This window comes from Amphiprion ocellaris, chromosome 9 (genome assembly GCF_022539595.1).
Source record: "Amphiprion ocellaris isolate individual 3 ecotype Okinawa chromosome 9, ASM2253959v1, whole genome shotgun sequence".
NCBI classification, from domain to species: domain Eukaryota; kingdom Metazoa; phylum Chordata; class Actinopteri; family Pomacentridae; genus Amphiprion; species Amphiprion ocellaris.
Window position 1 is genome coordinate 31944125 of NC_072774.1, and position 13605 is coordinate 31957729.

Genomic DNA, 13605 nt, shown 5'->3' on the forward strand with positions numbered 1-13605 from the left:
TAGAGTTCTCCTCAAAACTTTAGAAACATTAAATGATCTATATGGACACATCCATCTGTTCCTCACATTTTCACATAAATATTTGTCTCCCACAGATCAAAAACATCTCACTTCAGTTGGAGAGAATAAATGCAACACTGGAGAATCATTCGTGACACTCAGTTTGAGAAAAATTTACCAAGAAAAACTCAGGAGACCAGAAATATGAGACAGTATTCCACGTTTTATTTTTTTTGGATATTACCATAGCTATATGTAACGTCTGACAACAGGTATCAACTACAGAATAATACACTGAATATTTCTGTCAGTTCCAGCCCATCTTTATTCCCTCCTCCTTCTTCTTCTGTTGCTTTTTGGTCCAGTAACTTTCCTGCTCCTGATTCTCTCTTCGCTCGGTGTCTTTGAATGTCAAACATTAAACACATGCACGTCATTCACCTGGATACAGCTGAGTAAGACAACAGTCAAAGAGACCTGACAGTATGAATAGAATCGTGTTTTTTTTCTCACACAGCTTTATTTTAGCTGAGACACCCATACAGTATTACTACAGTAATTATCATAAGGCTAGATTATTGTACAGCTATGCACCAAAAGGTTCACTCTGCTGTTCTAGATGGAGAGAAAGAGCACCATATTTACAAATCTATTTACATTTGGTTTTTTTAAAAAAAAAAAATCTCAGACAACAACTAAAGAGAAAAAAAATATTTAAAAGGTTCCTTTTTTCCTTTTGAATCTAAAGCAGCTGCTGTGAGGCTGCACAAGTCTGGAATTTAAAAATGAAACTAATGAAAAGTGTTTCTGTACAGATAGCTGCAACACACGGTATAGCTTATTGCCAATGCCCTTAAAGAATTTCCCCATTCCCCCTCTTCCTCTCTCTCAATTGTTCATCTCTTTTCCAGCTCATGTTAAAGCTGGAAGTCAGAAACATTTCTCACTGTGTGAAAGAGTTCCTACTGGAGCACATTCCTCACCAAATGACACTTCATGCAGACCCCTCAGTAAAAAAAAAAACGAAACAAAAGAACATTTTCAAACAGCAGATCGCTCAAAATAATGTACAAGTTTTAAAAAATAAACTTTGACTTTTCATCACACTGTATGTACATACTCTACTAACGCTGCACCCTCATGTACAGTAAGCTTTGGGGAACCCCGGATATCGGTAGCTGGAAACAACATGTTCTCTATCAGCAAACACAACGTCATGTGGATAAAAAAATAACACCTCATTTGTAAATATGTGGTCAGCAGTAACTTTTCCAAACATGGTGAGCACCGTGTTGCTACAGAATCAATACAGCGCTGCACTCAACATGCTCTTTGAGAAACGGCCAGGTTTCCTCTTCCTTGTTCAAAATCTAACAGAGTGCTGCCTCTCCAATGAGATTTAAAGGGTTGTGACCAGCAGTTTGCACCAAGCTCAATTCACCCAGAAATTATTCTCAAAAACAACAGAAAACAGATTGTCTGAGTGCAACATGGAGTCCAAATAGTTTCGTCCCCGACAAGATCCACTGGATGGATTCATACTCAGGGAGTCCAGCTGATCTCTCTGCTGGCTAACATTCAGAGATGACCACCGGGTAGAGGTGAGGGAGGGCTGTCGTTTTCAGGAGTGTTGCTTGGTATTAATGAGGAGATGCACTCGTTCTCCATCACTATCAGCTCTGCCTAATACTTCTCTCTGAGCCTGTCAAGCACCTGGAGTGTTCAGACGCTCACCTCTGGAGACATCAGTTGTCAAGTGATCACAATGAAGTCGTCATTTTGAGAACAAGTCAACAACATAAGAATACGTTTTTCATTTTTACAAGGAAAAAGGCTAAAATTTCAAGATTAGATTGAATTATCAGGAAAACATATATAAATAAAGCTTAAAAAAAGTTATCACAAAAACCCTTTAATGTCAAGAGTAAACTCTCTACAAGTTAAAAGGTCGTAATTAAAGAAATAAATGAGACCCTTAGAAGAGGTGATTATAAAACTGAGCTTTCATTCTGTAAAAAAGAAGTTGTACTTCATTCAGAATGTCAGAAGAAATTGTAGTACAAGCTGTAGTTTTATAAATAGAATATTTCAGCAGGGCATCTGCAGGACTGAAACCAGCTGGTCAAAGTCTATAACTTTATTGACAGCGGCTCTGCATTAATCAGTAAAGGTACTTCTAACAGTCTGCACATGACTTTAGCTAAAAAACTGAAATCTTTAGTACACTTCTGCAGTGTTCACTAAATCTGCCTCATATAACATCATTTAATGTGTTTGAGGGTTAAATCAGCAGGACAAGAAGGCTCAAATTATATATGAAGTGCAGGAAATTATTGACATTTCTGTGACATTATTGTCAGCTTAATAATTCCAAGTTACATGATCTGGACACATACACCACTGTTCAAAAGTTTGGAGTCACCTAGAAATGTCCTTATTGGTAAAAAAAAAAGCATTTTTTTTCAGTGAAGATAACATTAAATGAATGATAAATCCAGTGTAGACATTGTTAATGTGGTAAATGACTATTCTAGCTGGAAACAGCTGATTTTTAATGGAATATCTCCATAGGGGTACAGAGGAACATTTCCAGCAACCATCACTCCTGTGTTCTAATGCTACATTGTGTTAGCTAATGGTGCTGAAAGACTCATTGATGATTAGAAAACCCTTGTGAAGTTATGTTAGCACATGGATAAAAGTGTGAGTTTTCATGGAAAACATGAAATTGTCTGGGTGACCCCAGATTTTTGAAGGGTAGTGTACATTCATTTAATTTCTGAGTTGATGATTTTCCAGATGCTGTAGCAGCTGGAATGATGCGACATTAAAAGGTGTGAACAGCATCTCAACAGTCCTGCTTTTAGTTCAGAGATGGAGAACGTGTCGTGACGGCTGCAATCACGCACCAAGTAATGTATCATTTTTCTACTGCCTAACTCAGGCAAGATTTAAGTCCTTTGGGATTGAAATGCAAGATTTTTTATGACCCTCTAAAGGGACTGAATACTGTGTATTAAAGTCAAGTCCAGACCTGCAGATATGTAGACCATAAACTGGTTAATCCTTCCACTGCTGCTTCACCAGCTCCTGGCTGTGTTTGGTGACTATTTAATTACATTGTTGTGGATGATTGTTCTGTGCAGCTGGGAATAAACAACAAAGATGCCATATAAATATTTAAAAGTTGCTTGGTGAATAGTGCTAGGCCATATCCTCTATACGGTGACTGTAAACCAGGCATTACACTGTGGTGTATATCTTGGAGAACCCTGCAGAACTTGTTTGAGAATATCATCATAATATATTTATCAATAAATTTCCACTTTGTCAGCTTTTTCCAAAATATGACTTCATTTTGAAAACATGACTTCATCCTACAATGACATTATAACGTGTTTCTCAGAATGCTTCATACGGAGGTCCTAACACTGTCTGTCTGGACTCTGCTTGCCTTTAATTCAAACCTTCCTTGTTTGAATATGCTTTAAAACCAGCAGATTCTAATTAAGAATGTAAAAATGCAGTTGGGAAACATAAAACCAAGATAAAATGATGACGTGAAAACACTAACAGATGTTAAAAACAACCAGCAACAGGCAGCAGAAACACATCCAGGTAGCAGAGGACAGAGTGAACACAGTGAATGGAGGCTCAGCTACCTGCCACCACAAACACAAGACAAGAAGGTTCAAAAAAACAGGATGCTGGAGGAGCAGAGATCATACACAAGACTGAGAGACAAGATGGAGAAGTGTGAGAGCTGTGTGGAGGTGGTCCAGGTGGGTGAAGGTCCACGAGGGCTTAGAGAGCTTCAGATGACCTGGCAGCAGCTGGCTGGAGCTGAGGTACAGAGCAGGCCATCCCTAGAGCCCCCGCCCCGCTGGATGTTGACGGAGATGGTCTTCTCACAGAGAGGTAGTTGGAGCACGCCGTTTTTCAGTGCGCTCAGGTTGCTGTGAGCGTCCCTGCCGCCCGGCCTGTGCAGGCCGGGGGCCCCGTGCGGTGCAGTCTTACGGTGGTGGTGCTGCCCAGAGTGGCTGTGGGTCAGGCTGCCGGTGGTGGTGGTGGTGGTGGTGGTGGTGGGGAGGGTGATGGTGTCCAGGCTCCCCGTGGAGCCGATGCACATCCTCCAGGCTGATTTCTCCTGGATTTTCACGCTCCCTCCTGAGAGGCTGCCAGGGTCTATGATGAACTTCCCCCCTCCCCCTCCTGCCCCGCCCCGACTGCCCCGCCCACCGCGGTGCTGCTGCAGCTGGGAGCTCAGACACAAACTCATCAGCTTCAGACTTTCCACCAGCTCCGTGCTGCGGCTGGCTGTGCGGGAGGACCGGGACAGAGAGCTGAGGGACAGGTTAGTAGTGCTACTGTTGTTACAACAACTGGAGGGGCTGTCTTGTCCTTTGTTACCCCCTCCTCCACCCCCACTCCCCCCTCCGCCGCCGCCACCCTCTCCTCCTCCGTTACCTCCTGCTCCAGGAGGACTCCCTCTGTCTGGACCAGAGGAGCCTCCTCCCTCTGCGGGGGGTTTACCCTGCCCTGAGCTGCTGCCTCCCCCGTTTCCCCCCTCGCTGCCTGGCGGCCCCTCGCTGCTGTCCCTCCTGTTCCAGCCGTAGCTGAAGCCCGAGTCTTTATCCAGACGCCTCCGGTGGCTCTCCGAGTCGTCGTCGCTGGTCTCAGAGCTGGAACACGACGACCCCCTCCCCTGGCTCTTGCGTCGGTGGTAGCGCTTCTGCGTGGAGCCCGGAGACGACGAGGATCCGGCCCCGGCGCTCAGGTTGCCTGCGTTTCCAGCCATGTTCATCTTGAGGCGGCTGAGTTTTGGCGGCAGGCCCTCGTCCATGTCGAAATCGTCGTCCGACTCCCCCTCCTCTTCAAAGATCTGGTTGAGAACCGGGGCGCTCTTCCTGGAGGTGAGGCGGTTGGTGATGGAGGGGGGTTTGCGCCGCAGGATCACTTGGGTCGGGAGAGGAGACGGGTCCTGCTCTTCCTCCTCCTCTTCATCCTCCTCCACCCTGATGACAAGTTGACATGGAAAATTTCACTCAATTTATCAGATCAGAGAGAGATCACAAAGCAACAACACACTATTCTGATTCCAGGCAGGACCACAACTGATGGCCACATTCATTATCAATGAATTATCCAGTTATCATCTTAATAGATCCATTGATACTTTGGTCTACAGAGTCAGACAGCAGTGAAAAGTGAGCATCACAGCTACTAAACACCTAAGCTGAGGTCTTCAAATCTTTCCTTTGGGTCTGGATCAGTGAAAAACCCAAAACATTCAAGTTCTTGTAACATTAAAAAGAGATAAATAGCAAATCTTTAAATGTGAGAAGCTGAAATGTGAGAAAGTTTAATGTTTTAGTGGTAAACATGACCAAAATAGTACTGTTTGAACCATAGATCTATTAGACCTGAATAGGCAGGTTCGCTGCTTGGCTGCTGCTGAGGTGGAAGGGGTGGCGGCCCTGATGGTCCCAGAACCAGAGCCAGGAGCAGGACCCGAGGCGGCAGCACAGGCTCCCTGGAACGAGAACACAAGAAAAGAGCAGCCAGATGCATTACAGTGCATTAACACAAGCTGAAGTATCCAGTAATGAGGGCAGCCATCTTTATTCTCACATCGTCTTATTGTCATCACCACAGATCACAGACAGACAATCCAATCACCCCCTGCACGCCTCCCGCCCCTCATTCATCACATACTGTCACCTTTAAATCATAACACACTCACTCTCATTTACATACGGTCCTGCTATAAACTGAAATACAGGTTTGCTAGCAGCTGCTGTGCTTTGAGAGCTGAAAATGAGTGATGACAGAATCAACCAATCAGATGTGTAGGGCGACATTTACATGTATCTTTGGAGAAGCATCATTTCAGCCTGATATGTTACGTTGCCCCATTTGTAGCTCAAAGTCAGAGATCGGCTATAGAGAACACCTGAACCATTGAACCATAGTACTTGTCAGGTGGTCAAACAGCTTCATTTGACACATTTCCCCACGTGTGCTGATAAATATGACAAAGATGAGCCAACCTGTGCTGTTGGTCCTGGACAGTCGGTCACAGTGGTTTCTTCCCGTCGGCCCAGCTCCATCATGCCTTTGGAGCGATGTCCGTTGAGCAGGTTTTCTGCGCTGCGAGCGGGCGACTGAGGGCCTCCTGCGTGGGAGATGGACGAAGCTGCCAAACTGTCCTCGATGTCCTGGTGCATGTCCATTCTGGTGGGCCAAGACTGCCTGCAGAGACAAAGTGGAGATGAAATAAGATGAATGGAACTCACTTCTCAGCTTAACTTAACTGTGGCTTGCACAGTAATCAGCTAATAAAAAACTTATCTGACAAATACAGACAATGTGGACAGGAGTGGAGAAGACAGCTTCAAAGAGATTACACATCTCACTTTAAAGATGCTGCATTGTTTAAATGTGTTGTTCCCATGAAATATGGAAATAATATGCCATGGTCAATGAAAGTTCTGGATTCTGATTGATTAGACAATTAAACTGAATCAATGCACTGCTGTCAATGCACACAAGGCTGTGTGTCTTCAGCATACAGGTAGAAAGAGAGGCTAAGTGTCCCAATGACAGAGAGATTTATAATATAAATATTAAAAAGAAAAGGCCCTAAAATCAATCCTTGAGGTACTCCACCAGTTATTCATGCCTGGAGAAATGATCATCAGTTGCTAAGGAGAACTCTCTGCCAGGGAGATAAGAGGCAAACCAGTCCAATGAGAATCCTCCGCCTACAAGAATTCAGTGATCACCTGCATCACAAGCAGAACTCAGATCAACTAGTATGCAAGAATCCAGCTGGTTTATGAACTACATTTGATGCATTTTGTAAGAAACCAAGATCAAAATGAGCTGTAGGTGTAAATTAATGACTAGTCAGTCAGTTTGTGTGTTGCCTAATGGAAATCTTCTAATCAGCGTGACAGAAGCGTTTCTCATTCCAGGTCATTTATGTCTGTGATGTGCTTTGTTCATGCTGCAGATAATATTATGTTTGTGAAATAACAGAATCGTTCCTCTGAATTACACAAAGAATGTTTTAAAAGTAACAATTCTCAGCATTCATTATGAAACATATCTACAGCACATCCCATACTGTGTCCAAATTATGATATGACCAAAGCCTCTGATTTCACAGCAACAGCATCACTCGCTGAATGTTATTTTACTCTATTAGAACTTAGTATCCTTGTGTTTCAAGGTGACGTGTAATGCACTGCATGTTCACTCCATCAGTTTGTCAATCGTTTTATCAGTTTGTCTTTACAAACTGCAGGACCCTATATGGACAAGAATAGTTTAAATTCTGGGTCCTTTTAAACCAGGCAGCTAAACAGGTACTGAGGAGCTAATCGTTCTGTTTTGGTTTTGTAATTAACGGAGAGGTGGGACAGTGATGGGATAAATTAGAATCCAATCCAAGAGAACATCTTTGGGGTTTTTTTTTAAAGAAAGGCAAAGCAACAAAACCCCTCCAGCAAAGAGCAGTCCACCAGACAGACTTTGAACCTAAACATATTGTATTTCTCAGTGCACTTGCACATATCTCCTGCGAATTTAGGCTGTCTCCATGTCTTCTGTCTCTTTCTATAATCTCAGACTGAGAGCATGATGTTGATATCAAGGCTCTCTCGAGGCCATACCATCTGTTGCAGGACTCAGAGAAAAACTTGAACAAAGGCTTAGCTCTAACCAAAATTCAGTGTGGTTAGACATCTAAATGTAACTGTTGCACAAAGCAGTTTAGTACTCGACTATCTTAACGTGAAGTAATTTACTCTGAATACAGGTGAAATTTCCCTCCCTAATAGCATCATACAATGGATAAGAACTAAAACATCTAAAGTTCCTACAACTTCTGCATAGTGCTGTATGGTGAATGCCATTATATGCATCTGTTTATTTGATTTCATAATGTCATCACACCTGATAATCTAAAATGATAGGCAAAACTTTTCCAGTCATGTGGAGACATTGAAAGAGCTGCACTCCAGGATCTGCTTGGACCTGTATTAGGTCCATGCTGCCTTTGAGTAAAACAACGTATTTGATGAAAACAAACAACTGTACCGCCTGGTGAACTTTTTCCTGGAGGGTTTGTGTTGATGGGAAGGAGCTGAAACCAACAGTGAGGCTGAGCGGTCCCCTGACAGCACACTTATGAGTCAGAAAACAATTAATCCCACGAGAGGCATTGCTGTTCACTCAGAACACACGAATGCACTCACTGACTTGGAATCTCATTTGCATGGGAAGCACATCTTATGCACACAAACACAGACAGATCTAAGAATACATCCACACTGAAGCGTCCACATCTGAAAAGGTTGTTTTCTGGTGAGAACAATTTATGAACTTTTCAGTTTGCAATGAACCCCAAGACAAAAAGTAATTAGTATGTCTTTTATGGTTTCTTCTCTTCCAGTCAGAAATCAGCTGACAGACAGGCAGGTCACAGAGCAGAGTACACCTCCTGCTCTGCTGCCTCCTCCTCTCCATTATCACTGATCCTCTGCTTTAACACAGACTTGTTTTCAGTGACTCTTATCTCTTCTTACTGCTGTCATTCAACTAAACAAGCAGAACTCTGACTTGATAGAGGCTCCAAAGAGCTGGAATCCCTAAGCTACTTTAATGAGACAAATAAACACAAGTATAGAACAATGAACAGTGTACAAGTGCTTATACTGAAACTGACTGATCACAGATCAGAGAGCTGAATTTAAAGTACACAGCACAAGTTTGTGTCTGATCACTTGAAAAGAGGCCAGATTTTTGGTTAAAAAAATGACAAGTGTGCATTTATGGTTCTAGTTCTTTTCCTGCTAATTGTTTACTACATGAAATGTCAACAAGTAACACACAAAGAGTGTCTACCAAGAAAGTCCTAGACACTGTCGATCAACTCACTTCATCAGGACAGGATCATGAACCTTGTGTTTTTTTCCAATTGGCATGAAATGTCAAAAATAATGAAAAATGTCCATCACAACCGCTTAGTGCCTGAGGCTGTGTTTTCAAATGTCTGTATATGAGTATTTTTGCTTGAAAAATCACTGATTCAGTTCTTCACTGACTCAGAAACTTTATCATCTGTCAGAATAAATGCAGATACATTTTTGTGTGGAACAAAACCATCACCAGATCATCTGTTTCAGCTCAAGAGAGGATGTGTTTGAAGATTTGGTGTATGTAGTAGTACTTTACTGGACTATCAGGGTGCTTCAGCTGCTTGATTTCTGTTTGATATTTAGGTTTGAAGTGTACACTAACAGTCAAAAGTTTGGACACACCTTCTCATTCAATGCTTTTTATTTACTTGTATTATTTTCTACATTATAGATTAATACTGAGGGCTGCACAGTGGTGTAGTGGTTAGCACTTTCGCCTTGCAGCAAGAAGATCCCTGGTTCGCGTCCCGGCTTTCCTGGGATCTTTCTGCATGGAGTTTGCATGTTCTCCCTGTGCATGCGTGGGTTTTCTCCGGGTACTCCGGCTTCCTCCCACAGTCCAAAAATATGCTGAGGTTAATTGATCATTCTAAATTGCCCGTAGGTGTGAATGTGAGAGTGATTGTTTGTCTCTGTATGTAGCCCTGTGACAGACTGGTGACCTGTCTAGGGTGTCCCCTGCCTTCGCCCGAGTCAGCTGGGATAGACTCCAGCCCCCCCATGACCCTAGTGAGGATTAAGCGGTGTATAGATAATGGATGGATAGATTAATACTGAAGATTGACACTTTTTTGTTTACAACATAATTCCACGAGTATTCTTTTGTAGTTTTGATGTCTTCAATATTAATCTACAATGTAGAAAATAATGAAATGAAAACCATTGAATGAGAGGGTGTGTCCAGACTTTTGACTGGTAGTGTATGTTGGTGCTACTGTGCTGTGTGGCTGGCAGCAGGACAGCTCCTGGTATGTGACTCAATCTGAGCCAATTAACAGAGGTCTCCTTTAAACACATTAGTCACTATCATCTGCACAGCAGGTCAGATTCATTTAACCAAGATGTAAAGGGGTAAAGCAGTGCAATGGAGCAGATGGTCATAATTTTACTACTCTGACTAACATCTTATTTCACATAGTGACTCAGGTACTCACATAGAACTCCGCTCAGTGTTTGTGCAGGTCACTGTTGCTATGTAGACGACACTGGAAAATGTGATGAGTCATGTTTCCCCTTATATTTTGTCTTGGTGTTAATTGGTCTTAGTCAGCTGTGATCCCTCAAATTCTTCACATTGCACCTGTATGGCTTAAATCTATATCATTCATTCTTAATCTCAGTTCCCTTAAGGTTTTTACAAGTAGAGAGTAGCTGGAAAATGCTTTTAAAGCAGTTCTCAGACTTAGAGGACCTTCTGCAGAGCAGTAAGAGGAATGTGTAGGGAGTTGTGCCAATGTTTCACAACCACAGCTGTCTTGCTGAAGCCTCCTCACTCCTCTTTTCCTTATTTGTTCCCGTTCTCTGTTGCGCTTCCTTTTATAACCAGAGGAACAATGTTGGCAAGGAAGCAAATCAGAAATACTTGGACAGCCAAGGGATAAACTAGGAAATGTTTTCTTAGTTTTTAGCAATATGATGACTGACAGGGGTCCAACATCCGTTACTTGTCTCACATCAGGGAATTTAACTAATTTTAAGACACAACAGTCAGTTAGAATAACGATGGAAAATGAGAATCAAAAATAGATTAAGGCTGAGATTCAAAACACTGTGAACAATCTGTTCATAGTTCAGACTATTTCCTCCACTTTGTCTCCCCTGAGCCCAGCAAGTTGAGGCTCAGTGAACCCAGGAATGGAAATGAAACCTTTAGAGATCTAACCCAGTCTTAAGTAACTGTGGCTGAGCTATGCAAAGTGGAGCTAGTCAGGCTGCAGTCTGAGGCAGTAGAGCAAGATAGGTCAATTACCCTCTTCTGGGCTCATGCTATGACTCAGATACTCATTATGACAACAAGCAGTGATATTACATTACTCACAGTCTTTGCTAGTTTGCTAAAAAAGAAAAAAAATCTGAATTTCTGCCAAAAAAGTGATGGTTTCACTCTTACTACTCAGAGAGTGTTTTTGTGCATAGTAGTGTGACTCAGCGGATGAAGGATGCGGGTATAAGCCACTGCTCATTGTCACCTCTGTCCTTCCTTCCGCTACACGTGTTACTGTTTTCTTCATGATGGGAAACAACAACAAACTCTGAGCAATAACGTACTGCACTAAAAATGTAAAGTTTTGGCGATGATTTGGATCGTGCAGTGAGGTTTTTATGTGGTGACTTTTCCATTTTAATAACACACCTTGTCACCCTGCAAGCAAATGTTCAACTCCAACAATTCCACTCATCACTATTTATTGGAGCACTGAAGCCACATCCTTCACTTTGCCCTGCCTAAGATGACTTTTAAAAGAATGCAAACAAGCCAGAGCGTTTTTCCCCCCATATTGAATGATGTTCTATAGAATGATCTGGAAGCGTGAGACTAGCGGAATGCTGGTGTTCTTTACCTGAAGTGTGCCTTGATGTTGCTGGGGCTGGAGGATCGGGTCTGGACCTCCTTCTCCTGCTTCTCCCTCAAGATCCTCTCTGCTAGCAGGTAGTATGTGGCTGTGATGTGGTTGTATTTGTTGGTTTCCAGGGCTCTGAAACAACAAGACAGACATTAGGAACATGTGAAAATGGAAACAACAAAGAGGGCTGAAGACACGCAACATGGAAGTGCTGGATGTCAACAAAAGTGACAATCCAGAATAACTAACAATGGTATGGCATTCTGTGTTTGTGTCCAGGGCGTCACCTATAGTGCAAAGTCTCAATAAAATTATCTCCATATGTGACCATCATATATGACAAAAGCAGATAATCATGACATTTGAGAAACTAGAGCTAACAAATATTTGGCATCATTGTTGAGAAAACATACTATAAAACAATTATTTCATTTATAAAAGTGTTGCAGAATAATTATCTGGTGATCAGTGTTGTTGCAGCTCTTTCAGAATCTTTAAATAGACTTTAAATGGAAATTTAAGGTGTAAAGTGTCAGACAGAAGCAGAGAATAACAGCCACTAGAATATACCATTTAAAAACTGTGTGTAAATGATTTTTGTATTTCATTCAGATAGGTCACAAGTCACTGTTAGATAAGACATTCTTTTTTGTGTAAGTCTCTTATATTTAATGTAATTTTTGTTAGAAATGTAGAATGTTTTATATATTACTCCATACAATGCAACCTTGGTCCTTAGTCAATCCAGTCGAAAACACTGCAAGGTGAAACATTTCAGCAGCATCAAGAGAAGATGTTTTCACAGGACTACAGCATAACGCTGATACACAGGATTCATATGCATTTATCATGGACAGAATGAATGTCAGGTGTGTCTAGCAGTTGATGTCAGATCAGGCATGTAGTGTCAGGGTTTGGTTTCTATTATTTAACTACAATATTTAGACTAGCACAGCTCTACAACTGCATTCCACAGAGACACTGTCTGAGCAGACTCAATTAAACATGACAAACCTCTGAAAGTACTACTACAATTATCTGGCAGGGACTAGCTGAGAGAAATATAAATATTCAAAGGATGCAAACATCTCACTAATGACGAATGACTGCTGTGGAAGAAACAGCAAAGAAAAGCTTTCTCCCTCTCAGTAAGGTTTAGTCCCCTAATAAATGATCTTATTAACTGGACTGTCATGATATTAGACCACTACATTTGCCTGAGCCCTCATGTTCCATCGTAAAATGAAAAAACTGCTTTAACTAATTGTATGACCTCTTTGATTTTAAAGAACCTTTACCAAAAACAGCATCAGATGTCCTTGTGAAGAATGACCTGCTGACCTCAGTGACCCAGACTTCATGCGTCAAGTCTGGGAAAAAACACAGCAGTGCGTTTCTCAGACTCCCCGTGCAGCCAGTAGGATTAGAGCTTAAGCTCTGCATATTAATGAAACTAATTGAGTCCTTAGGACTGCTGCCAACAGCTGTATACACAGGAGGCGTGAGAACATTTGTGTGCTGTGTGTATTTTGTTTGTGTTCTTGCGACTGTATTTATTTGTGCTTGGAAGTACTTTCTTTACTCTGAGGCTAAGACACAGGTCACTTTTCAAATGTAGTGCAAATAAGCAGGAAAATCTATGAAGAGATGTGAAAATACATTGTATTCTGATAAATCACTCACTACACACTGCTTTGGTGTTGTGTTGTTACAATATATTATACTCAGTATGTTAAATATACAGAAAGATTCAAAAAATGGAAGTGAAAGTAATATCATAACTGCTCAAACAGATATTTTTACTCTGCTAAGGAATGTGGCGGAGTTATGTGACGATCGGCGTATATTGTCCGTTTGTCTGTCTGTGCACAACATTACTCAAAAACAGACAGATTTGGATGAAATTCTGAGGGAAGGTCAGAAATGACACAAGGACCAAGTGATTAGACTTTAGCAGTGATGCAGCTTATAGTCTGGATCCACGGATTTGTTAAAGATTTCTGTATCATTACAAGATAGCAGCACAGCGTCACTGTAACTAAGACAACAAGTGAACA

At 41.8% G+C, this 13605-nt stretch overlaps 1 protein-coding gene across 2 annotated transcripts in view; it reads right to left on the minus strand.

Annotated features, from left to right (window-relative positions):
* Nucleotides 1-203: 203 nt before the first annotated feature.
* Nucleotides 204-13605, minus strand: part of snrka (SNF related kinase a) — a 68233-nt gene continuing 54831 nt past the window's right edge. For both annotated transcript variants that reach the window (XM_023278058.3, XM_023278057.3), the window contains exons 5-8: nt 11546-11680; nt 6051-6252; nt 5424-5533; nt 204-5015 (exon numbers count right to left, since the gene is read on the minus strand). In XM_023278058.3, coding sequence (XP_023133826.2) covers nt 3815-5015; nt 5424-5533; nt 6051-6252; nt 11546-11680 — 1648 coding nt within the window. In that variant the 3' untranslated portion in view covers nt 204-3814. The remainder of the gene's footprint in view (nt 5016-5423; nt 5534-6050; nt 6253-11545; nt 11681-13605) is intronic.